This window comes from Myripristis murdjan, chromosome 13 (assembly GCF_902150065.1).
Source record: "Myripristis murdjan chromosome 13, fMyrMur1.1, whole genome shotgun sequence".
Lineage (NCBI taxonomy): Eukaryota > Metazoa > Chordata > Actinopteri > Holocentriformes > Holocentridae > Myripristis > Myripristis murdjan.
The window spans coordinates 37,193,752-37,218,447 of NC_043992.1; the positions used below are offsets into that span (position 1 = coordinate 37,193,752).

The 24,696-nt window shown below is 42.5% G+C and overlaps 1 protein-coding gene across 2 annotated transcripts in view; it reads left to right on the forward strand.

Annotated features, from left to right (window-relative positions):
* The window catches only part of maml2 (mastermind like transcriptional coactivator 2), a 46,877-nt gene that overhangs the window by 15,097 nt on the left and 7,084 nt on the right, over window positions 1-24,696 (forward strand). For both annotated transcript variants that reach the window (XM_030067799.1, XM_030067800.1), the window contains exon 2: window positions 13,896-15,131. In XM_030067799.1, coding sequence (XP_029923659.1) covers window positions 13,896-15,131 — 1,236 coding nt within the window. The remainder of the gene's footprint in view (window positions 1-13,895; window positions 15,132-24,696) is intronic.

The following is a 24,696-nucleotide window of genomic DNA, read 5'->3' on the forward strand; positions in this document are numbered from 1 at the left end:
TACTGACATCTGAAACCAGCAGAATGATGTGTGATTGCTTCTTTCAAAGTTTTATTCACAACAGTTAAATTGTTGTGAATGTTTTATGTTTAAAAGGACAGAAGGACCTCATTTTTGCGTATGTGATGTCATTCCCTCAAGTTGTGAAAAGTTGTGTGAAATTGCCCCCATTTCTCCAAATGGGCAGTCATTAAGCTGCTGTCTGAGGATCCAAAGGTCCTCATTCAATCTTCACTTAGCCTTCAGGTAGCAAGTCTTACTTGCCACCAATGTGGCAATTCAAGAGGATATTGAGGTCAAATATTGCATTGTATTTTTTTTCAATCAAACTAATCAAACTAGCTGAACTTAAAAGCCTTAAAACCTGTTCATGGCTGCTTGCGGCCATATACTAACAATCAAATTTCAACATTGTCTTTATGCAGCATCTTTGATCCTATATCTACATCTATGTATCTATATATCTATTTCCATCACTGTGTGTGTGTGTGTGTGTGTGTGTGTACATTCATGTGTATGTGTATCTATATATATCTATATCTATATATCTATATCTCTATCTATATCTCTGTCTCTATTTATATCTTTTTCTCTATCTACAGAGATATAGATATAAATAGAGATAGAGATATATATATGCGCACACACACACACACACACACACACACACACACACACACACACACGAATTCCTACAATGGGGTCTCTTCAAACTTCCTATGAGCTCCACTAAAGATCAATCAAGTAAGGGCTCATTTTGCTGTCTCCTTGCTTACAGCCCACAATTGTGATGCTGCATTCTTTTCATAGCTGTTACTGAGAAAGTGGGATTATTATGAGAATGTATGCAGGATAACAAGAACGGAGAAAGAGAGAGTGAAGAGAACATTCCTTTCTCACTCCCACTCTCCACCACCACACCCCCATTGCTACTCACTGCCACCCCACCCCCAGTTTCCTTCCTGTGCTTTTTTTAGAATCTATTGGATGTTTTTTTTTTTTTTTTTTTTTTCCCGCATCCGGCAACAAAGAGAGTCTTAATATGCCATAACCTAACAACATGGTCTTCTGTGGTGCAGCTAGAGGAGCGTGGTCCAACACTGCTGTGAATTAAGTGAAGCCCGCTCTGTCCGATCGGTGTCTCACATTAGCTTCATGTCACTTGTCAGATTAGTAACAGTGAACAGTTAAGTGAACAGGTAACCGTTACGTGGAGTGTCTCTTTGAAGGGTGAAAATAATGTCAGTCGTGTGGAATGGCCCCTGTGAATGACTGTTGACCTCCTTAACATCAGAAAGATATGGTTATGTCATCTTGATAATAATAAAGTATAGGCTGAATAGGCTGCCAAATGTTTTAAACTGCATGTAGCTCAGATTAACTTCAGAAATAATATCATAGTGAGTGTAAATATTTAGCCTGGAGAACAAATACAAAATGGCTGAGAACTGGATTATATTGAAAAAGTGGAGATGTTAACAATTATATACTTATTTTTGGAATTAATATCTTACTTATGATTTTCTCTGCCTTTCCAAACTTTAATAAAACCCACATAGCCAACACCTTAGACACATTGTAACTATCATACTTTGTCACATAACCAGTGAGAACACATCTTTAAATAGTTGAAGTGTATAAATGTGATACATAGTTCATGCTGCTGAGCTTGCGTTACTGAACGTAGAACCGTCTCATATCCAGTGTTAGCAATCCTATTTTTCTTAAAAACAACATGAAAAGATGCCTGGGGATGAGATAATCCCACTTATTTCCAACGCCAATCAAGTTGTCTCCATATTTTTCTTGAATCAAGTGTCGTTTGCTTGATACTTGACACTGATCTGCCTTGTTTCAACATATTTATACCCAGACAAAAATGCCACAAACAAATTACACTGCACTGGAAGTAAAGTGGCATCATCTCATTCCACTGGCATATGCTGTAGATATATATATTTATTTTAACACTGAATATGAGACGAGATGATTTGTTAAGTTGAATATTTTTTGCAGAGTGACCCAATCTCAAAGAACATGTGAGTTTACTGACCAGTGAAGAACAACTGTTCAGGATATTTTAATAGTCTTTGAATATTTTAACAGTGTATCTCCAAAGACGTCAAATGACCACCACCTTCTATCAAAACTACCTTTCAAAGCAAAAGTGCTGATTGAAATTACTCAATTATTCGTCTATTTTTGTCCTCATGTCATCCTCACTGAGTTAATTCCCATAGTAAGTGGGGGGTTTCCCCTCTGTTTTGCCGCCTCGGGCTGTGTTTGAGTCACCAGACTCATCTGCTTTGCCTGAAGTCGTCAAAGTGAGGAAAAAAACAGCTGTCTAGTCAGTGAAGGGCCGCCTTGCCAGTTGAGCTGTGAAATCTACACAAACAAGCAGGATAATCTCTCCCACCCAGACCAAATATCATATCCTGGGATGGAAATGCAGATAGTGCCGTGCACACAGCCTTGACCTCGCAGTGTGTAATTTAACGTGACAGCAGTACAGTGTAGCCTTGATACCCCAAATCTCATCTTGTTGACACTAAAGCCAGATGTTGTTTTTGTTTCAATAACATTTGTACCAGCGGCATATAACCTCATATAATGCCATATTTAAAACATTTGAGAAGCCACAGTGGCAGTAGTGGTGCGCTGGTACTTGTAAGTGTGCCATAAGCAAGGACTGTGGATTGACCTTAAGATGCACTTAGCAACGTTCACATGCTTTTTTTTTTTTTTACCTAGCAGGCCTAAAGAAATATATGTATACTGCATTATTAATCGACCTCATCCTAGCTGGGGAGCTGGTGTGGAGTAGACAAGAATCACTGTGATCTCTCCAATTTGTTTGCCTCTGCTCCACTAGGTTATTGTTGTGCTGTGGCCCATTCCCACAGACTGGACAGAGGGAGTTTGGCTGGGTGCAGTGTTTCCCTCTCCAGCAGATGCTATGATGATAGCCAGATGGCTTCGGGTGTCTTGTCTGAGCAGTTTTTATTCCTGCTTATTGAGGGTTTACTGTTCATTCAGTCGTGTAACACCGGGCATATAACACAAGCTACTTGAATTAATCATCAGTGAAATAACAACGTCTCATTTCCAATTTTCAGTTCGGCTCTCCACGGGAAAACTCTCAGACATTTTACTCAGTTCACTGTCCCCATCCCAGAGAATGGGATTTAGTTGAACCAGGAGTATCTGGAGATTCACATTTTTATACTCGTGCTATCCAAAATCCAGTAGAGAGCAGCGAATTCAGACGTGTCAGAGGCCACATTTAGCAGGAGCAGCAAAATGATCTGGGCTTTAACCCACTGTCACAAGGCTCAACAGCACAAAAGCTGCTCTATTTTCAAGCAACAGACCAGGTGTTTACCAGATGACGCTGTTTGTATAGAGCTCTTTTGCTTTCAGATTACTACAAACCGTTTTGGGTGAAAAGATGTGATGCTTAGGACGTTTTTTTTTTTCTTTCTTTGTTTTGATCGGCGCCAGTCTCCTTAACCATTTTCAAATCTTAACCATAAATCCACAACTCCTTGTTTTCGAGCGCCTCTGCTACGTTTGAGTGGATATCGCCGATCAGATCATGGGAAAGTTGTTTTTTTTTTCCACGCACTTGAAGAGATTACCTGTGAGAGCGGTGTCTCTTTCACCAGCTGCGACATGTAAAAAGACCTAAAGCGCCGGTTCACAAGGCCCACTTGTGAGCGTTCACAGGAGCTTCCTGCATGCAGAAACTTGCTCAGAGACACAGGCTACGCTGCAACCTTGAACTCTCCCTGCCACGGCGAGAGCCACCACTTGCCTAGACACTGGTGAGCTCAACACCTGCAGGGCGTCTTCTGTGAGCCAGTGTCCTATGGAAAGACGATTCAGGGAGCCACGGGAAGAGATGGCTCATTTTTCTCCTCATACTGTATGCAGAATACGCTGTAATTTATGACGCTTCAAGCTGCACCAGGGAGGATTTTTATGTAAAATTGCACCCGCCTTATCAGCCTAAATTACAAAGTGAGGCTGCAACAGAGAAGAATGTCCCATTCCCACTTTGATTGAGACGCCCTACTTGCCCAAATGAAATTATGGTGTTGAGAAACGTCTCTGAAGAATGTAAACTCGACGACGCACGGCTGGGATCACAAAACATCAAGATCCTTTGCCTCTCTGCTTCCTTTTGGCGGTAAACATGGCAGACCTGGCGTAGCGGTACACATGAGCATGCTGTGTGCAGTTTGCTGAGGTTACGTGTCATGAATTCTGGGTATTGAAGTGCAATTTTTTATTTTTTATTTATTTATTTTTTTTAAATCACATTTCACTGCCATTTGGAGCCACCAACGTGCAGAGTTGCTTTTAAATTTACTGCTCGACCGAATGATTCCCTTGGGTTACATAAATTCCAGTCTTTTTTTTATGACACTCAAGCTGCATCCAAAATGAAATATTCACTGGTCTCAACAGTGTAAAGCCAATCCTTTCGCAGACCAAGGACGACACGGAATCAAGGCAAACAGTTTTGAATTGAGGAGCGTTTTTGTTTGTTTTTTCGTGGATGGCTCTATCTACCTAATATCCCTCTATAAAATATCAGTATCATGTGATATTTTGTTTTTGTCGTTCTGGGAAATGTCAGGCTGATGATAAATTATAGAGGTCACATAGTTTGTGCACCATGGCCCCCCGGCCCCCCCCCCCCCCTCCTCTCGCTCTTGGTTGGAGTCGGTGAGAGCTCTGCAGTGTTTTCTGTGTGTCCGTCTCTGCCAGCGCCGGACTGCACAGACCTTATTTGGAATGTCAGAACTGATAGGAGTGGGAGTCAAACAAAGCTTCCCACTCATTTATTTTTTCTTCTTATTTTCTAGCTGCAACAGTCCCTTTTTTAAACTGAACCGACCGAGGTTTGCTTCAGAACATGCGGGTGCAGATTTGTCATAGTCCTAATGCATGTGTGTGTAATTGAAGTGAAAGATGACAAAACTCAACAAGTATACCCTCCTCAACCGGTGGATTTTTTTATTTTTTTTTTTTTTACCCCCCTAGCTTTCTCCATTGAAGCGGTTTAAAACACTAAATGTGTTTCCCTTCTCTAAAAGCAGGAGGCTTATCAAGACCTGGCTGAGTGAAGCAGCATTAGCACAGCATTAACCACTCAGCCCAGGTTTCCCACGGGATATAAAATGGATCCTTGTTTCACTGGGAAATCGCCACAGCAATGCTGTTAAGGAGCACTTTGCTGCAACCACATCAGATATTGATGAATATTGTTTCATGATTTGGGACTGCAGCCATTGCAAAGGGAAGGGGAGCATAAATCTAAAAATTCTGAATCCAAATAGTTGTCTGGGTACAGATTTTGAGCTGAATAGCTAATAGTTTGTGAATACAAGCTAAAGTTAAATTACCATCTCATCAACAGCACACCCGGAATAACGCACACCACTGCACTGCCTCACATTAGTTAGTCGAGCTAGATGAGGGTTTTCTGTCTGTAGTGGCCAGAGACATTACTGGAATGGCGTAGGACTGTGTTGCTCAACTCAACAGTGGCACTGTTGGCTCTCACCGTGCTGCAGCTGCGTGCTGAAGAGCAGCCAGATGTTTGAGATGGTGAAATGAGCCCAGCGAGCAGGAAACGGCTCTGCATGCCATAGGAATCGTCTTTGAAAACAGGAAGGGAACTTGTTCCCTGCTTATGGACCTTTTCCTGTGGCATGACCGGAGGCAGGCCTTGTGTTTGACGGTTGCTGGGAAAAAGGTACTTGTGGCTGTATGGCAGTGGCCATTTAAGGGTATAAACACACCAGGAGAGCTATATGCCTGTTTAACTAGGTATTTTCTGTGAGAGCTAAAATCATCAGGTTGTTTGCTTTTTCATGTGGCTTTGTTTCCATTTCATTATTTCGTTTCCTGCCCCTGCATCGTGCTCATTACATTTTTGAGTAATGTCATGGTAGAACTAAAAGAATTTGTATGGCACCTAAAGTTAAGTGGTGGAAAATTGCTGTTTTTCTGTCTGTAATTCCCTGTGGCACATCACCTAGGCCACAAAACAAACAAAGACACACTGACTGTTTCAGCGGTAGCCAATGCCGTAGCTCTCAGCTGCCAAGAGAAAGTTTCTGTGCTGTGCTGCTATTATCCCGGTTTACCTCCTTTAGTGTGATAAATAACTAATCCTAATATGTTGAATTGTTTGAGGCTCTCTGGCTTTGCTCTCTCATTTTTTTTCATGCTCACAGTGACCCCTGGTGTCTGCAGGGATTGTTATTTCATAATCCTCAGCATTTGCTCTGAGAAAAAGCTTTTACAAATCTGATTCATATTACCCCCCTCCCACACCCTCAAGCTGTCTTCCCAGCCTGCAAATTGTTTCTTACCCTCCAACTCCTGACTTTAAACAGATACAGCACACATATAGCAAATAAAAGCGGCCTACAGTATCATCGTGGTACATACATCATGTCCTGTCATTTTTGGTACACAGCGTGCAGCACATTAGATGTGGATTGAAATAGCAAGTGATGAGAGAGGGTGTTCCCAGCGCTGAGAGTATTGGGCCAATGAGAATTTAAGTCTGTGTTACCACTAAATTAAAGCCTTTGAGCTAGAATAGCAGCTTAGCCTATATGCTGTTGACAGGCAAGCCCTGAACGGTCAACTGTAACCAGCTCTGATCTTGTTAAATAGTGGGAGGTCTTTCTCGCCATCACTTCTAATCTTTCTTTTACAGTAATGGGCACAGAAGGGTTACATTCATTGAGGAAAAAGGTGGCAGTTAATTGGGAGAATGACACTGTGGTCAAAGAGTGTGAACACACTGCAGAAATTACCCATCTTAACGAGTCGTTAAATCTCATAGGCCATGCTAAAAAAAAAAAAAAAACTTTTTTCTTTTTAAACAAGTGAAAAAAAATCTGCTAGTGACACAAAATAATCCCACTTATTTCCCAGTGCAGTTTCACTTGTCTCGGGATTTTTCTGGGAGCAAGTCGAAATATGTTGAGGCAAGGCAGAATGAGGCAGATCAGCCCACTGGAGTCAAGAAAATGAGACTTGATTCAAGGAAGTTTATGAAACAAGTTTATTGTATATACTTAGCCCTTATTGTTTTTAGTGTATATATTTCGCATATTTAGTCTCTATTGTATATACTTTTAATTTTAATTTTTTAATTTTTAATTTTTAATTTTTTTGTTTTTATTCATCATGCTGCTGTTACGTGTGAATTTCCCAGTCTGGGATCAATAAAGTATACCTATCTATCTATCTATCTATCTATCTATCTAAGTGGTGGAAACGAGGGGTTATCTCATCCCACCGGCAGATTTGTTCATTTGTTTGAGTAGAAACAAGATTTTTAAGAGTGAATTTGAAAAGAAATGACCCGTTCAAAATGCCTTTTTATGTGGCAGCTAAACCTGGAGTGCACCACATATTTTTTTTTTTTTGTGAATATGCTTCTTTGGATTGGGCCATTATGGCAATTTAAACACATAGCTTCCCTCATGCAAATTGCTCATTGAAGGGATGGGAGTGTGGAAGCTAATAGCAGTCCATGTTGCGTCTAATGGCTGCTGAGTCCTGGAAGGCTGCGCTCCTCCTCGGTGAATGTCTCCGTGGTTAAGAATGACATGCGGATGAGAGGCGACAGCAGTGTCAGGAGCTCTGTGAGCCACATGGCCATGGGTGATATGATGTGACGGCTTGTCACTGCGATGTTGGTGACCTGTGGTATGTCTGCAGTGGCGTGGCCTAGCTGGTGCTGTGGTGATGCCTTGACAGAGTCGACCTCCTATCCCCCACCCCCACCCCTCCCGCCCCCCCAACACACGCACACACACACACATCCCACATTTGTTCCTAGGATCACTTCACTGCCACCCTACCAGGCAGGACATCTGAGGGCCCCCGCCAGGAACCACAGCTCAGGGACTCTCTGTCATTGTACCTGACAAGAGAAATCAAGCGCACCTGGTGAATATTAAACATCATGCGGACCATTCAAATTATAGTGGCTAGTCAGAAATCCCTTACTTTTTTAGGGACAATCAAAAATAATTTGAATAATTTTATTTCTAGAGAGCTAAAAATCCCGCTCTCCTAATGATTACCAGAATTTCCCTGGTTGGGATCAATAAAGTATATCTATCTATCTATCTATCTATCTATCTATCTATCTATCTATGATACGTGCAATCCTGATATGAATAATACGTGCAATATCCAATATCAACACCACAAGTTGTGCGCAGAACAGGTTGTGGACCACAGGAGGCTTCTCAAGCATTTTCCTATCACATTCCCAAAGGACAGGATGACAAGGGATATCCAATTCACATTTGTTAGGAAGAGTGGTTTCAAATGCTTTGTCCACTGAACCTCGGTTCAGGCCTTTCAGCATTGTGCGGGGCCGAGTGTGCAGTGAACGGTGACTGCCGAGATAGCAGCATTGCTCGTTCCTTTTTTTTTTTTTTTTTTTTTTTTTTTTTTCCACGAGAGGCCCCACATATTTTCTTCTGGGGTCCATACATATTTTCAGAGCTGCTTCCTTTAGCCTCCTTTAGTCCCAGGGATATCACATTGAACTTGTATTATACTTAATTCTGAACAAAGGGCGTTTCAAGGACTGATTGGAAATGCCACATTTTAATCTGTGCATTTATTAACAATGGAGAGCTAATATTTAAAAGATGTCTCCAAGAGGATTTTTTCTTTTTTTCTTTTTTTATTGTGTTCACGCCCCTTCATTATAAATAGCTAGTTTCTCCATCGAACGCTGGGGCTGAGCTACAGTAACTGTTGAAAAAAATGCCTTCAGTAAACATAATGGATGATTTCTCTTCAAAGGAACTCTTATCATCTCTTCCCATTTCCCAGAGGCTGCCACAAAGCTGCCTCTCTCTTTTTTTTCCTGCTGCTGCTCATCCTTCTCTCCTGCCGGCTCTCTGGAGGGCAGCCTCAATCTAATACAACTGTGTCAGGAAGTGTGGGGATGCAAAGTGCTGATGAGCCAGAAGTAGCCCACCTCTGCAGTGTGCTGCTACGTCCCAACACGCGCCAGCCTGATTAGGGAAGCACACCACAAACCCATACTTACAGCCCTCCACAACCTTACGGCATATGCCCCATAGAAGCATGAAGTTATTATTTTTTCTTTTTTAATAGGAGGAAATCTATTCCAAAATGCTATATTACCATTTGGGGAGACAATATCATTGTGTGGAGTTCATTATCTAAAAAACAATAGAGAAGATCAAACCGGTAAATGTGTTATCATTTTGCCAACCACTAATTTACCCACTATCCTGTACAAAGTATTATAAATTGTTGTAATTTAATGTTATCTTATAGCAGTAGGTGTTTTTTTTTTTTTTTTTTTTTTTTTGCCTCATTTTAGAATGAAACTCCTCTCTGAGCCCTGAGCCGTTAGACATCTAAGTTCAGTATTTCCTCTTGGCTTTATCTTTGGATTTTATGACCAAAGAAATGCAGAGCTACATATTACAACATATTTTTTAGAACTAAGTTCAGTTGTGTTTTCAGTGCAATATTTTGTTTTGTTGCCATGTTGCAACCAGTCCGCAAACCCCTCAAAGGTATACGGTTTCCTTTGTTCTCGGTGCTAAGTGAACTTTCTCTTGAAATTAAATCTATATGAGGCTTTGAGCCAAAGCCACTGTTTGCTTTAAATTGGAGCTAAAAATGCAAACTGTTAGTGTCAGTATTTCCTCCTGTTCTGAGATTGTATCGCAGTCTGCCAAGGACAGTGTTTATGGTTTTATAAAAGGAAATACTTTAGCCTACTATACTAGTTACCTGATTTAGTGATCAAAAAATGAGGCATTTGTACCATTATCACAACCCGACACTTGAATGTATATCTTACGGCAATCCCATCTCAGTTTCCTTACCTTCCCTTTTTAAATAATTCAATCTGTCATGTTAAGTTGTTCTGAATGTTTATTTAATCTCATTGAACATGTGCCATTGCATGCAGCTTCAGATGGCACGCGGAAACCCTGCAATTAAATTGTGTCCTCCACAATCTCTCAGCATTCTGGGAGCAGATAGCTGCATTTTTTATGACAGCTGATCATTGGCACTGGTCTGAGGGCTCTTGTTTCTCTTCTGGCAAAAAACAAGCTAAAATCCCCTCTTGCAACAGTATGCAACCTGCAGAACCACATAAATATTATGTCTCCCTAGGAACACAATAGTCGTATTTATTCCTTTATTTTGGGACTGTATTTTCCATGTCAAATGCCGAGAGGAAGGTTTCTAACTCTCGCAGGAGCAGATTACAACATGTTTAAAGGCTCTGGTGAATAGATTAAAGGCTGGTGAGCTGGATCTTTTGTTGAGCCACACTAGTATGCTCACAAAAACACACAAAGGCACACACACACGCACACACACGCACACGCACCCTTCGAACATTCTCAAACCTATACCCTTCCAGCATGCATAGTTCTGAGGGCTGTGCCACTGGACTGACAGATGGTACCAGGAGGTCTGGTGTTGCGTCCCTGTGATGGCTCACCCGGAGCCCCATCCACAGTGCTTAGCATCACCACACACTGCTCAGCTTGACACACTATAGCAGGCAGTACAGAGACGCACTATCAGCCTCCCAGCTCCAGGAATAGATAGCCTCTGCTGACACGGCCAAGGTCAGGTCCTCACCGCAGCGGTCAAAGGCCGTCAACAAGGCAGCGCTCAAAAGGTTACTTTGAAAAAATGGAATCCATTACAAATTAGTGCTTCATTTCTTAAAATTATTTTCAGTAAGGCTGAGTGTCCGCTGGGAAAGCTCTCTGTGCACTGCCGGCTTCTCTTTCTCATTATTTTCACTGGAAAGGATGAGCTGCTGGCCGTTGTAGGGCGAATTCAAGCAGATAGGATGGCCACCGCAACTCAGGCGTGTAATGTTCCCATGACTGGATGCCACAGCCTGTTAAACGCTGTATAATGCACACCACGGTTTGTTTTCTACTTATTGGTAATTTTGCTTTTAATTGTGACAAGTGGTGTCAACTTTAAGCAAAAGCAGATTCGTGGACGTTGTTATGCCTAGCCCCGATTGTCTGGAAACACACTCTTTAAAATTTGTGTGGTGTGAATGTTATCGGTGAGGCTTTCACATGTGAGACGATCAGTATATAATACATACGTTTTACCCGCTCATGCAGCAGGAGTCACTTTCAAAGCGATACAGAGCTTCTAAGCTCATTAAATGTTAATCAAAAAATCTATTTTCAGATCACTTGGAGATCTGTCATGAGGATTGCAGGCCAGCTTAAAGGCCGCTGCTGCTGAGCACAGAGCAAGAAATGAACAGGACGGTACTTTCTTGTAAATGTCATTAACTGTACTTTAAGAGTTGATTTCGATATTTGTTATGGGCAAATTAAGGCTCCAGAACTGCAGTGACCCGAGTCCCCGGCAAAAATCTCAGTGGCAAAGCCTTGAAGAACGGCTTGAGCTCTGAATTTTGAACTTAAAAATGTTGTTGTCTGCAGTCCGTTTTTTAAATGGCACGGAGGCAGTTGTGAGGCAGCCCAGTCTCACAGTGGATCTTTGCAACACATCTACTGTCCTTTCCATTATTCATGATGTGTTTTCTCAGACAGTGCCTTGAACCATGAGGAATAGTCCTGGCTGTCTTCTGGCACTGCAAAAAGAGCCCCGTGGAATGAGAGAGAAAGAGTGTGTGTGCTCCACACACCAGAAAGCCTGTTTTCATCAGCATTTGGAGAAAAACAGATGTCCAGTAGTACGTGGAGAGACGTGTTTAATAGTCTGGATCTCACTGAAGATGGTGAGGGGGAGACATACTGTAGATGAGCCTGTGGAAAACGTCCAAGTTACAATTATATGTGTTTCTCAGTGTTTCTTTGTATTAACTCAGAATTGTCCAGCTAGAACGTCATTACATCATCTAGCGGATTTATTTTTTTTCTGTGCTCGTTCTCTGCAGCCTCTTAGAATGGCTTTTCGACCGGGGCTTACTTTTACAGCAAAGTAAATTTAACATCAGTAACTTTTGTATTATAGTGTAATAGGCCTTGTTTTTGACAGTTAAACTTTAATATACAGAATGCCAGTTGATCCCATCATAATTTACTTAGCGTATTTATTCTCTATGATATTATTTGTAAAACTCTGTACTAAGAGACAGGGGCGTGATTACACTTAAATATGACTGATCATCTCTCATATCCCTCTCCCTCGTGCTCCACCACCCTCATGATAATTATCATCATCATCATCTATCCACATCCATTCAATATGTTGAAACTCATCAGCTCTAACAAAAGAGGCTTGGTGAGTCACAGGGATATTTGTGCCTTGATTAAAATGTGAGGATGAATTTCAAAACAACTGTTAAGAGCATTAGCTGAAGCATTGGAGGCATGAACAGAGTAGAAATGTAGTGAACTACAGAAATCACTCCAAACCCTCAGGCTATGAATCATTTTAATGTGACGTGTGCCAGCAGGTGGAAATGACTCCAATTTGTTCCCACAGTGAAATCTGCAACACACTGATACTCCTCCTCTTCTTTGCTCAGGTTGGTGTACAATTGGAGCCATTTTATTTCTTTGCTGGCACCACATTAAATGATGGCCAGATAATCAGTCAATTTTATGTGTATACAGTGCCACTGAACAGTGTGCCTGAGACTGGCACTGGGTAGACAATTTCTTTCTCACTGAATTGTGGCTAATGACTCATATGCTCATGTTAAGGATGAAAATCCATTATTCTGTTGATGTGACCATGATGTCCATAACTGAAAACATTAATAATCTCATTTTTTGTTTCTGCAGCAACATGAGTATTTTGCTGGGTTTTTATGCTTTGGTTTTATGAAGTGTTACTCACAGAGTGGTTGGAGCTGTGAGTCACGGCTGTGTGTGTGTGTATATTACCCTAAATGAAGACATGGGGATAGGACAGAAAGAAGTCAGCTATCTGCACTAGCATGTTAAGCAGAATCTCAACCACAAAGGGGAAACTCTGCTATCTAACGAGGCACAATGGAAGAAAATATAATTTATGCAAATGAAGGAAACAGACAAAGACCCTATTCTTTTCTCTGTGGTCTGTCGAGTGTATCAGATTCCTAACTATCCTCTCAGCCCATTCACTGTGCTCAAACTACATTTTATCAAACCAATTTTCCGAAGGCTGTTTCAATGTTTTGCCTGCATCAGTGCATACCTAATGCATAAACAGATTTATAACATCGTTCTGTCTATATTTACAGGCTTAGTATGGCACAATATAATGTTTTCTTTAAATGCATCTGGTGAATTAGCTTTGCTAAGTTATGGGACTGAATGATGTAGCACAGTTCAGACTTGACATTTTTGCCTCAGCCTTATCATTGTAATAAAATCAACACTTTATTCTAATAAATGAAAACAAAGTCTATTAATAAAAGCAGTCCTCCTAAAATTCAATAGTTGGTCAAGTGAACAGGGTCTACAGGCCTTGGAGCAAATTGTGAAATTGGATTAATTTACATGCTGATACTCTGAGCTGGGAGTAAAGTTTAATGCAGTGATACTCAGAACTATCATCATAATTTAAATTGGCTCACAACTTGAAAGACAGCTTTTGAATGAAGCGCAACAATCATACATAGAGGGTCTTGTTATCAAACATTTTTCTTTAGGCCACTTTTGAATTGAATTTGAAAATCCATGACCATTAACAAAGCCTCTTTTGAAAAGCACTGTAATGGCAAATTAATGAGTTTAAGTTGAGGTAATCCAGTCAAGCACCACTTATTGAAATAGTCCTCTTAACATGTGCTGTATGTATGGTCATGTATAGTTAGCATGGATACGTTTCTCAACCAGCTCATTATATTTTCACAGCTCCAAGGATCTCTGCGAAGGAAGATTGAAGGACATGCACCAGGACATGCCCCAAAGCAGAATGGCCTTTCCTGTGGCCTCTCCGGATCAGACTTCAAGCGGGTCCGTGTGGACACCAGCGGCCTGGGACACAGGCCTTGCAATCACAACTTGACCCAGTCTCAGTCACTGCAAGGGTCCTCAGGCATGGGCATGCAGAGGAAGAATTACATGATGCCCCATGGAGTGGGTACTGATATATTCAACATGACTCTGAAAGAGATGAAGAAAGAGCCCACTGAGGTGCAGTCGTGTGGACACTCAAACTCAGAGATGATGTTTGACTTCAAAGATGAAGGTAGCGGTCAGATTGACCCGGAGCTCCAGGATCTGTTTGATGAGCTAACAAAGACTGTGCCCTCGCTCAATGACCTGGAGTTTGAGAAGATGCTGAAGCAGGATGACGCATTTGGTTTGGATCTAGGTCGGCCTAGCTCAGCAGGTGCAGCCGCCCGCCTGTGTTCCCCAATGGACAAGCCAATAAAGACTGAGTTCTCCCCAGATTTCAGCCAGACTCACGGCAGCTCACCACAGCTGCGACCGGCCTCAGCGGGACCCTCTTTTACCTTGACTAGCACCTCTCTGGCCACCTCCCCCACCACTGCAGCACAGAAAGCTAACACTCAGGTGGGACACCCCAGGGGCATGCCCTGCTGGCCCGAAGTGTCCCACGCAGAGCAGCTGAAGCAGATGGCAGCCAACCAGCAGCAGCCAAGCTCTCTGCTCCATCATCACCACCAAACATCACCTGGAGGATTAAGCAGCTGGGCTCCTGCCATGAGCACCCACTCCTCCACCAGCTCCTTCACCCAGGACAAGGTGTCAAGCCCGGCCCTGCTGAGCCAGCAGAGGCTCGGTTCCCAGAGCAAAGGTGTCAACAACTGCCTCTTCAAGGCGACCGGGCACAATGGCTCCACTCATCTGGACATGAAGGTCCTCAGCACCAAGCCCACACTGCACTTCAGCCCTAAAGCCCCCCAGTCTGCCAGTCAGCCGATGCCTATCATGGCAAGTTCACTGAACAAGACTTCAGCCCAGCAGCAGCAGCAGTCATCGTCAGTGGGCCAAAATCAGCCACATTCAGCTCTCCACTTCCAGAACCAGCAGATCCCCGTGTCTGGGCCACTTTGCCTGCAGCCCAAGCCTCTTCCTCAGCATGGGGCAGGGCTGCCCTTCAAGCTGTCTCAACAGCGGCAGGTAAGGTCTCAGTCTGAAATTCCTTGACATGTAACTTTGCTGACAGGTGGAGACCGTGTCTCTCCAAAGTGTCAGCTTTCCAGGAATTAAGAAAACAGCCTTGTGCTCAGCTTTAAGACAGTGCTTTTTTCACATTATTGAAAGGGGGTGGAAATACTTTCCACCCCAAGAGAGGTTGAAGGTTGTTTTCAACAAATAGAGAACCATTTAATATTTCAGTTGACATGAAAACATGAAAATCACCTAAATTAGAGGTGTGAGATTTTCACAACAGTGTCCAAAACTGTTCTGTGTGATTGTATTACAAAACTGTGAAAACGGTAGCATTGCCAGGTGGGGCTGGGCAATATATCGATATTACATCAATATTTTCCTGTTTTTAAAGGCTGCATTACAGAAAAAGAGAGCAATTTTCTGAACTTACCAGACTGTTATAAATTTTATGTTATTTGCCTCCACCTGCTTGGTCATTATATCCACATTACTAATGACAGTTTATCACAAATCGTTTCTTCATAAATATCTTATGAAAACACCAACAGCTATCCATACAATATTATCACAATACTTACATAAATGTATTCAGTTAAAGATATTGTGATATTTGAATTTGTCCTTATATGGACAAGGATGAATGGATTATGTGTTAAATAATAACAGCTTTGCAGTCATAGCCATGATCTGTGTCTCAGTAAACTGGCAGGACTGAAATCTACAATTTTTACTCTTAGAATGTGTAAGCTATGATGTTTTAGGCTGAATGTACAAATATCTCACCCAAATATCCTGTTCTTTCTATTATGCCATTACTTCCACTATATGCCGAAGGACTTGATAGTGTATTTTGTTACCATATTTGATGGGAGCCTTTTGGCAATCTGAAATAACATAGCAGAGGTTCTCCTTTTTTCTGCTGATGATGGAGTAACATGATACACAGCACAGTCAAACTCATGCTTTAGTCTCCCGCTCATCAATCGGTTTCCTCACTTTGCTCACGGCAGTCAACCTGCTGTCTGAGACTGCAAGGAACAATGCAACGCTGTTTGTTTTGGGAGTTTACTGTCATTGTTCTAGCTGCTGTCTGTGCCTTCGCGACTGTGACTCCCTTGAATATGTATTTCCCCTCAAAGTGTTTTGACGATGACACAGATTGCCAGAGCATGGTAGATTAACATGCAGGACTTCTAATTTCTCTGCTTGTCATGGTGGCTCCCCGTCAGGGCACAGATATGCACAGCGGGATTTGCTAATTGGAGGTTGTTAGCTACAAGGGACAAGTGGTGGAAAATGACAGTAATCTGCTTAGCCTGGTGCCGGAGGTTGAATCACTGATTTGTTATGATTGGGGAGATTTAGACCGTCCCCCCTTTCATTTTTGCACTAACAGTATCTCTAGCTGTCTTTGTGTGAAATGATAATGCGAGCCGCACAAGAGAGCTCTCATAACCTCTACAGATCAAGGGAAGCGTCTGGGTGATTGGGAAAGGGGGGAAGGGAGGGACTAATACAGACATGTAAGTAAACAAGGTGGGATGGGAAATACTCACCACACATGAGTAAGACAACCAGTTTCACCACTACACCGGGTGGCCAGCTACACTCTAAATATAAAGTGTGGCTGTGCACATTTATGGCTTGCTTTGAAACCCTTTCAAATTTCCTCTTCTCTCCTAATCAAATTCTTTCCAGGAATAAATGAGGAAGAAATGCATAGCAGAAAACTGTAAAAATAAATAAATAAATAAATAAAATAACATAAAATAAAATAAAATAGAGTAAATAGTAAAAGGTTTAAACCTCAATAATGTGGGGCCCTCCTTTAGTCCTGTTCAAAAGCCTTGATGTAGCATTTTGGACAGTCTGGAGCTCTGCCACAGCTTGTTGTTTAAGGCAGTTAAAGTAATCTTAGCAGTAATCAGGACAAGAAGAAATAAAAGCATGCACAGCTCGTTTGTTGTCACTCAGAAACAGGACTTATGTAAATTTGGCATTACTGTGCTAAGAACCAAGACAATATACTGAATATGTCTTTATTCTTTAACAAGAATTTCACTTTTGTCAGATTTTCATTGAGGGATGTTCTGAGACATCTAGTCCTTAAAATCAGCTAAACAGTGATGTAAACAGTCATTTTACTTATGAGATGTTACTGACAGATTTAGATTCATTACATTGCTGTGGAAAGTAATGCAATGGAAGGTAGTCGTATAATATATAATGAGAATATATTTAGACCTAGGATAGAGCTTTGAGGTATACTATATGTTACTAAAGAGGTTGAGGAAAGATTGTCTTCAGTGGAAACAAAAGAATTTTGTACTTGACAGGTAAAATGAGAACCACTGATTGCTGAGGCTGCAACACTCCTAATATGCCTCTTGTGGATCACATTTTGCAACATAAGCTCTGAAGAAATAAGTTGTGTAATTTTGTGTAAACCAACTGTAGACCCACATTCAACCACTTCTTTTCAACAATCCAAAATAAACCTGAATTTTCAAATTGATCTATGAGGCACTAGAATGGCTGTTGCTCTTTGGCACTCAGGTTACACAAGGGTGAATCACATACTGGGCTAAACTCTAACATCACCTCTTTAATAAAGCTTTTTGATGACTATATTCTTCATGTTTACACTATCACATCTTCTTAATTAATCTTCTGAAAACACTTAAGTAAAACAGTGAATCTGAGCAGAAGAAATTTGAAAAGGTCACCTTTGGTTCGTAACGCTTTGTTTGAAGGGGTGTTCATAGGACTGACATAACACTTTCATACCATGTCATGACAGCTGTAATGAACATTAATGAATATTTATTACTGTTCATAAAGTGTCATTTAGTCTATTAGATCACTTTCCCTGCAAAGATGATATTGCCTGGGATGTCTCTGTCATGACAACGTGACACATGTTTTTGTTATGATAACTTTATAAAGTTAGGTCATAAGCATTTTCTTATGTCACTTTCAATGAAAAGTTGATATTTGGCATGTCATGGTTTTGACAACCTAAGATTAGCCAATGTACTGGAACTCAGTATGAAAACCAACTGGGAACATTTCCTCCTCATCCTCAAGAACCCTCTTTGAAATTATTCTCCAGATAAAAAAAAAAAAAAAAAAAAAAAAAAAAATTGCATGAAGCTAAACCATCTAAGAAGCACTTTTAACTATTTTTTTAATATATATATATTGTGTCAAACCTAAACTCTAATCTATTAAGGGGAGTTAAGCTTGCCCTACACTGACTTTCCCAAGGACATCACGGTTTTAATGTGTAGTTTGTTTGGATAAAATATGCACTGATGAAGCTTGGGATAGGGTAGCTTAGGTATTTTGGAGAAGAAACAGCAGTCATGCTATGTGACGCTGCAACCAGAATGCTACACAGCTCACTATGCCTAACTTATTATGCCTAGTTTCTCCACCCTGGTGCCCATAACAACTTCTGTCCCTAAGTGTGAATACAGTGGAACGTGAGTAGTCAGCCTTGTTAAACTGCATGTGTGCGAAAACTGTCTGTCTAGGGGAGGTTCTGTTGGGTTACTCACAGAGTTCCCTGTAGAACTTCCCGACGTCTCCAGCCCTGGTACAGGCTTCTGGGCGTCTCCTTGCTGCTTCATGTTGGGCTCCAAGCTTGGCAAGCTCCAACTTTATTGTGGTTACTCAGTTTTAAAATGAAGGTGCACATGGAAACAAAATAAGAACTATGTTCTTGTTCATAAAGAGTCTTGGTATGATAAGTCTATTGCTATATTATTCTCCCATTATTTCCTTCCAGGCGTTGTAGGAGTGAAAATGGCACAGTTAGCACCAAAAAAGTTTGTGGAAACTGAAGTAGCACATGCACAGTTACTTAGGTTAGATAAAACTATGCTTTGGATGTTGATTGAATACCTGGATTTGGTGGCTGCTCCGGGGGCTAGAAAGCAAGATCTCATGCACAGGGTATTTGTTGTATGCAATGAGGAAGAGAAAGAAAAGGAGTGTGAGTTACAGGAGAGAGAGGAGGGAGTTTGAGCGAGAAAATATGGTGCTGGAAAAAGTGAAACTGGATGTTGAGAAAGCTAGGCTTGCTCTAACTTCTAGTGATCAGGATGAGTGAGAACGTTGTGATATAAATAAATATTTCCCCTTGGTCCCAAAGTTTGACCCTGGGAAGGGTGAGTCATTTTTTGAAATGTTTGAAAAGGTTGCTGCACAGCGAGCCTGGCCCAAGAACATGGGGTAATGCTTACACAAGGCTCTTTGATAGGGAAGGCTCAGGAGGCTTATGTTGCACTAGACCTGAGGGACAGTGATGATTAAGATCAGGCAGGTCCAACAAGCAATTCTGAAGGCCTATGAGTTGGTTCCGGAGGCCTATAGGCAGCAGTTCAGGACTGAAAGGGTAAAACCAGGACAGACTTACGTGGACTTTGCTTGGAGCCAGTGGAGTGTATGACTTTAGAGAGAGGTCTGTGAGCTCATGGTGTTGGAGCAATTTAAGCAGAGCCTGCTGAAAGTCATACAGGTGCGGTTGAATGACCTTGGTGTTGTGTCTAAGGCTGCTGAGGCGGCTGAACTATGTTCTTGTTCATATAATAAAGATTCTTGGTATAGGTCTGGTGGTCAGGTTAGAAGGCCAGTGAATGTGGAGAAGTGCCAGAGTAACCAAAATAGCAGTGTTCGCCCCCCCTGTGAATTTTCACAATAGTGGGTGACGCCATAGGCCATCTTTCTTTCCAGGAGATATTATTTGTCACCACTGCTGTAAGCCTAGTCATATTCTTTCATATACTCAAGTCAATCTTGCTGTCCAGTCCTTCAGAAAAAAAGAGAGATGTAGTCTTCCTCTCAACAAGGCCAAATAAGTACCACACCAGTGGGCAACTAAAACCAGAAAACTGACACAAAAATTATTCAGGTAGGTCCCTCCACTGGTATGCAGGACAGTGCATCAACCAAGACATTATCCTTCCCCGCCACGTGCCACACAACTGAATTGTAGGGCTGCAATACCCCCCAGCTTCGTCAGATTGCACAAGTACTGCACCCAATCCAACAAAACATGCGTCCACCACCAGCTTGAATGATGCTTCAAAATGTGGGGTGAGCAGCACAGGCTCACAGACCAAAATAGCCTTAACTCCTGCAAATGCCCACTCACAAGTGTCTGTCCACACAAATTTGACATTTCTTCTCAAGAGACTGGTCAGAGGTTCTGTAACTGCAGTAAAAATTGGCACAAACCTGCAATAAAACCTGCACATAACCAACACTCTCATTACCTCATGGTACTTCAGCATGGCAAGGCATCACCTTCCCCTGCCCTACCTGGTGCCCCATATATGTGCTCCCTTTACCAAACTCACACTTGGACCAATTCACTACCAGACCTGCCTCCTGTAGTTTCTCAAGGAGCTGCCACAAAAATATAAGGTGTTCTTCCCAAGAGCTAATAAACACAACTACATCATGAATATAAGTGACAACTGATCTCAGCCCACTGGTGATGTTATTCATCAGCCGTTGGAAAGTGGCTGGCATGTTTTTCATTCCAAATGGGAGAACATACAGACACATACAGACCCCCAGGAGTCACAAAAGCCAATATCTCCTTTGCCTGTGGAGTCAAAGGCACCTGCCAAAACCCCTTCAGCAAATCTACCTTGGACATGACCTTGGATATGATCCTACCGCTGAAGAATGGGAAAAGCATCTTCCTTTGTCACATGATTCACCTTTCTGTAATCAATACAAGGTCGCAATATAAGGTTTAGCTTTGGGACAAGCACCATGGGGGAGCGCCACTCACTTTGCCTGCAGTCTATGGCCCCTGTCTACAACATATACACTATATTACCAAAAGTATTCGCTCACCTGCCTTTACTCATACTATGAACTGAAGTGCCATCCCATTCCTAACCCATAGAGTTCAATATGATGTCGGTCCACCTTTTGCAGCTATTACAGCTTCAACTCTTCTGGGAAGACTGTCCACAAGGTTGAGGAGAGTGTTTATAGGAATTTTTGACCATTCTTCCAAAAGCGCATTGGTGAGGTCACACACTGATGTTGGTCGAGAAGGCCTGGCTCTCAGTCTCCGCTCTAATTCATCCCAAAGGTGTTCTATCGGGTTCAGGTCAGGACTCTGTGCAGGCCAGTCAAGTTCATCCACACCAGACTCTGTCATCCATGTCTTTATGGACCTTGCTTTGTGCACTGGTCCACAGTCATGTTGGAAGAGGAAGGGGCCCGCTCCAAACTGTTCCCACAAGGTTGGGAGCATGGAATTGTCCAAAATGTTTTGGTATCCTGAAGCATTCAAAGTTCCTTTCACTGGAACTAAGGGGCCAAGCCCAGCTCCTGAAAAACAACCCCACACCATAATTCCTCCTCCACCAAATTTCACAGTCGGCACAATGCAGTCTGAAATGTACCGTTCTCCTGGCAACCTCCAAACCCAGACTCGTCCATCAGATTGCCAGATGGAAAAGCGTGATTCATCACTCCAGAGAACGTGTCTCCACTGCTCTAGAGGCCAGTGGCGGCGTGCTTTACACCATTGCATCCGACGCTTTGCATTGCACTTGGTGATGTGTGGCTTGGCTGCAGCTGCTCGGCCATGGAAACCCATTCCATGAAGCTCTCTGCGTACTGTACTTGGGCTAATCTGAAGGTCACATGAAGTTTGTAGCTCTGTAGCAATTGACTGTGCAGAAAGTCGGCGACCTCTTTGCACTATGCGCTTCAGCATCCGCTGACCCCTCTCCGTCACTTTACGTGGCCTACCACTTCGTGGCTGAGTTGCTGTTGTTCCCAAACGCTTCCATTTTGTTATAATAGAGCTGACAGTTGACTGTGGAATATTTAGGAGCGAGGAAATTTCACGACTGGATTTGTTGCACAGGTGGCATCCTATGACAGTTCCACGCTGGAATTCACTGAGCTCCTGAGAGCGGCCCATTCTTTCACAAATGTCTTGTTTCACAGTCTGCATGCCTGAGTGCTTGATTTTATACACCTGTGGCCAGGCCAAGTGATTAGGACACCTGATTCTGATCATTTGAATGGGTGAGCGAATACTTTTGGTAATATAGTGTAAGTCAGCTCCTCCCTCAAGCTCTGCAGTTAAGAGGGGGCAAGCCTATATAAATGTTTTTTCATTGAAGGTGACATACCTTTGTCTACATCATGGGCAGCCCGGGAGGTGCACCCTGGGACATCCTGGGAAAGAGGGAACAACTCACCTATCAGCGCCTTTACACCAGACTGCCATTCTGCTGGTAAATCCATGCAAACCAACAGCCTCAACCTCTTTACTGCCAACCTCCTCAGGTGTCTGCCACACAGGCAACAGACTGCCCAAGGGAATGACCCTGATATTTCTTAAACAAATTCACATGGTATAGTCTGTTTTTGTTTTGCCCTCTGGGGCACTGATGACATAATTTTGTCACCCACTTTCTTTACAGTAGTATAGGGACTGCAAAAAGATGCACTTAAACTAGACGTCCTCTGCGGCACCAAAACAAGAACCTGATCACCCACCACAAAGCTACAGTCCATGGCCTTCTGATGGCAATGAGCTGTCATACACTCCTGAGATTGAAGGATGTTATCCCTGGACACCTGGCAAGCAGACCACAGCTGGTCCTTAAACTCAGAGACATATTGTAACATAGTTTCATCAGGTTTCAGCTGAAGCCACTTCTCCTTAAACAGCTATAATGGGGGGCTCTAACCTCATGACCAAACACCAACTAAAAAGGGGGTGAAACCGGTTGACTCACTCACAGAATTTCTTACCACAAACAGCAAAAATGGGAGAATAACATCCCAATCTCCAGGAAACAAAAATGCTATAGGTCTATAGTCCTTAAAGTCTGGTGAGCCTGTTCCAGGGACCCTTGCGACTGAAGATGATATGAATTAGATGAATTAGTTCCCTGGTCATAAAGTACTTGCTTAGGCAACTATGATGGTTCAAGCCTTTATGTTTCTTAGCGGGACTGCCTCTGGAAAGCGAGTGATGGCATCCATTATGGTCAGCAGGGACTCATTACCCTTCTCTGTCTTAGGCAAAGGACCAACACAATCAATGTTCACCTTGGAAAAGGGTTCTTCCACTACAGGCACAGGGGTCAGCAGGGCTACAGGAACTTTCTGATTAGACTTCCCTACCAACTGACAAGAGTGACAAGAGCGACAAAAATCTACCACATCTCTATGGAGTGTTGGCCAATAGAAATATCTCATGATCTTAGCCTGAGTTTTCCTAATGCCTAAGTGGCCAGCTAAGGGTTCTCATGGGCCAAATGCAACACCTCTTCACGATAACCCTGAGCAGTATGTGAGCACTATTTGCTCACATACACTCCATTCCTCATTGGCTGGCCAATCAGAGGGTCTCCACTTCCTCATAAACACATTGTCTTTGAGATTGAAATCCTCAACAACATTTCCAACCTCTTCATAAGTAGCTCCTGTTCCCCTAAGAAGACTTAGGGTGGGGTCCTGCTTCTGCTCTACAATCAATGAATTTCAGTTCAGCACCAGCATATGATCAATAGCACATCAGGTAGCAAAAACTGTATCTGCCAAATCAAGTGGGTGAGGGTCCTGAGGAGTTGATACCTCCTTATAACGAGGTATCAACCAGAAGTTTAGTCTCTACCACCTCACATGGTATGGGAGACAAATGTGGAGTCCCCATTACCTGTTTCTGAGCTAAATCATTACCCAACAAGAAGGTAAAACCCTGAACAGGTAACTCAAGAGACGACCTCCACCGGGGCATAACCCACAGAAACATTAGTTCTTACAAACACTCTATACAAGGGAACAACCCGATAGGCACCACCAAAACCTTCAACAAAGGTTCCCAAAGCAGCTGCTTCAGGCAGATCAGTAGTGCCAGCTACCAAAGAAGACTGACCAGATGTTGTGTCTCTGAGGACTGTCATGGGAGTCTCCACTACCCCTTCCTCAACTGCTACCATCCCATCAGACTGAAAACTATCAAACACCTCCAAGCCTGTTGTACCCACGACTTTCATGGACCCCAAAACCAGATTCACACCCATGAAGTTACAGACAATGGAGTGACCTACTTCTGCTCTCGGCCTCTTTTTTTCTGAAGGACTGGACAGCAAGATTTAATATGACTAGGCTTACAGCAGTGGTGACAAATAATATCTCTTGGGAAGAAAGATGGCCTATGGCGTCACCCACTATTGTGAAAATTCACAGGGGGACGAACACTGTTATTTTGGTTACTCTGGCACTTCTTCACATTCACTGGCCTTCTAACCTGACCACCAGACTTATCATATCAAGAATCTTTTTTATATGAACAAGAACATAGTTCAGCCACCTCAGCAGCCTTAGACACAACACCAAGGTCATTCAACCGCACCTGTATGACCTTCAGCAGGCTCTGCTTAAATTGCTCCAACACCATGAGCTCACAGACCTCTCTCTAAAGTCATACACTCCACTGGCTCCAAGCAAAGTCCACGTAAGTCTGTCCTGGTTTTACCCTTTCAGTCCTGAACTGCTGCCTATAGGCCTCCGGAAC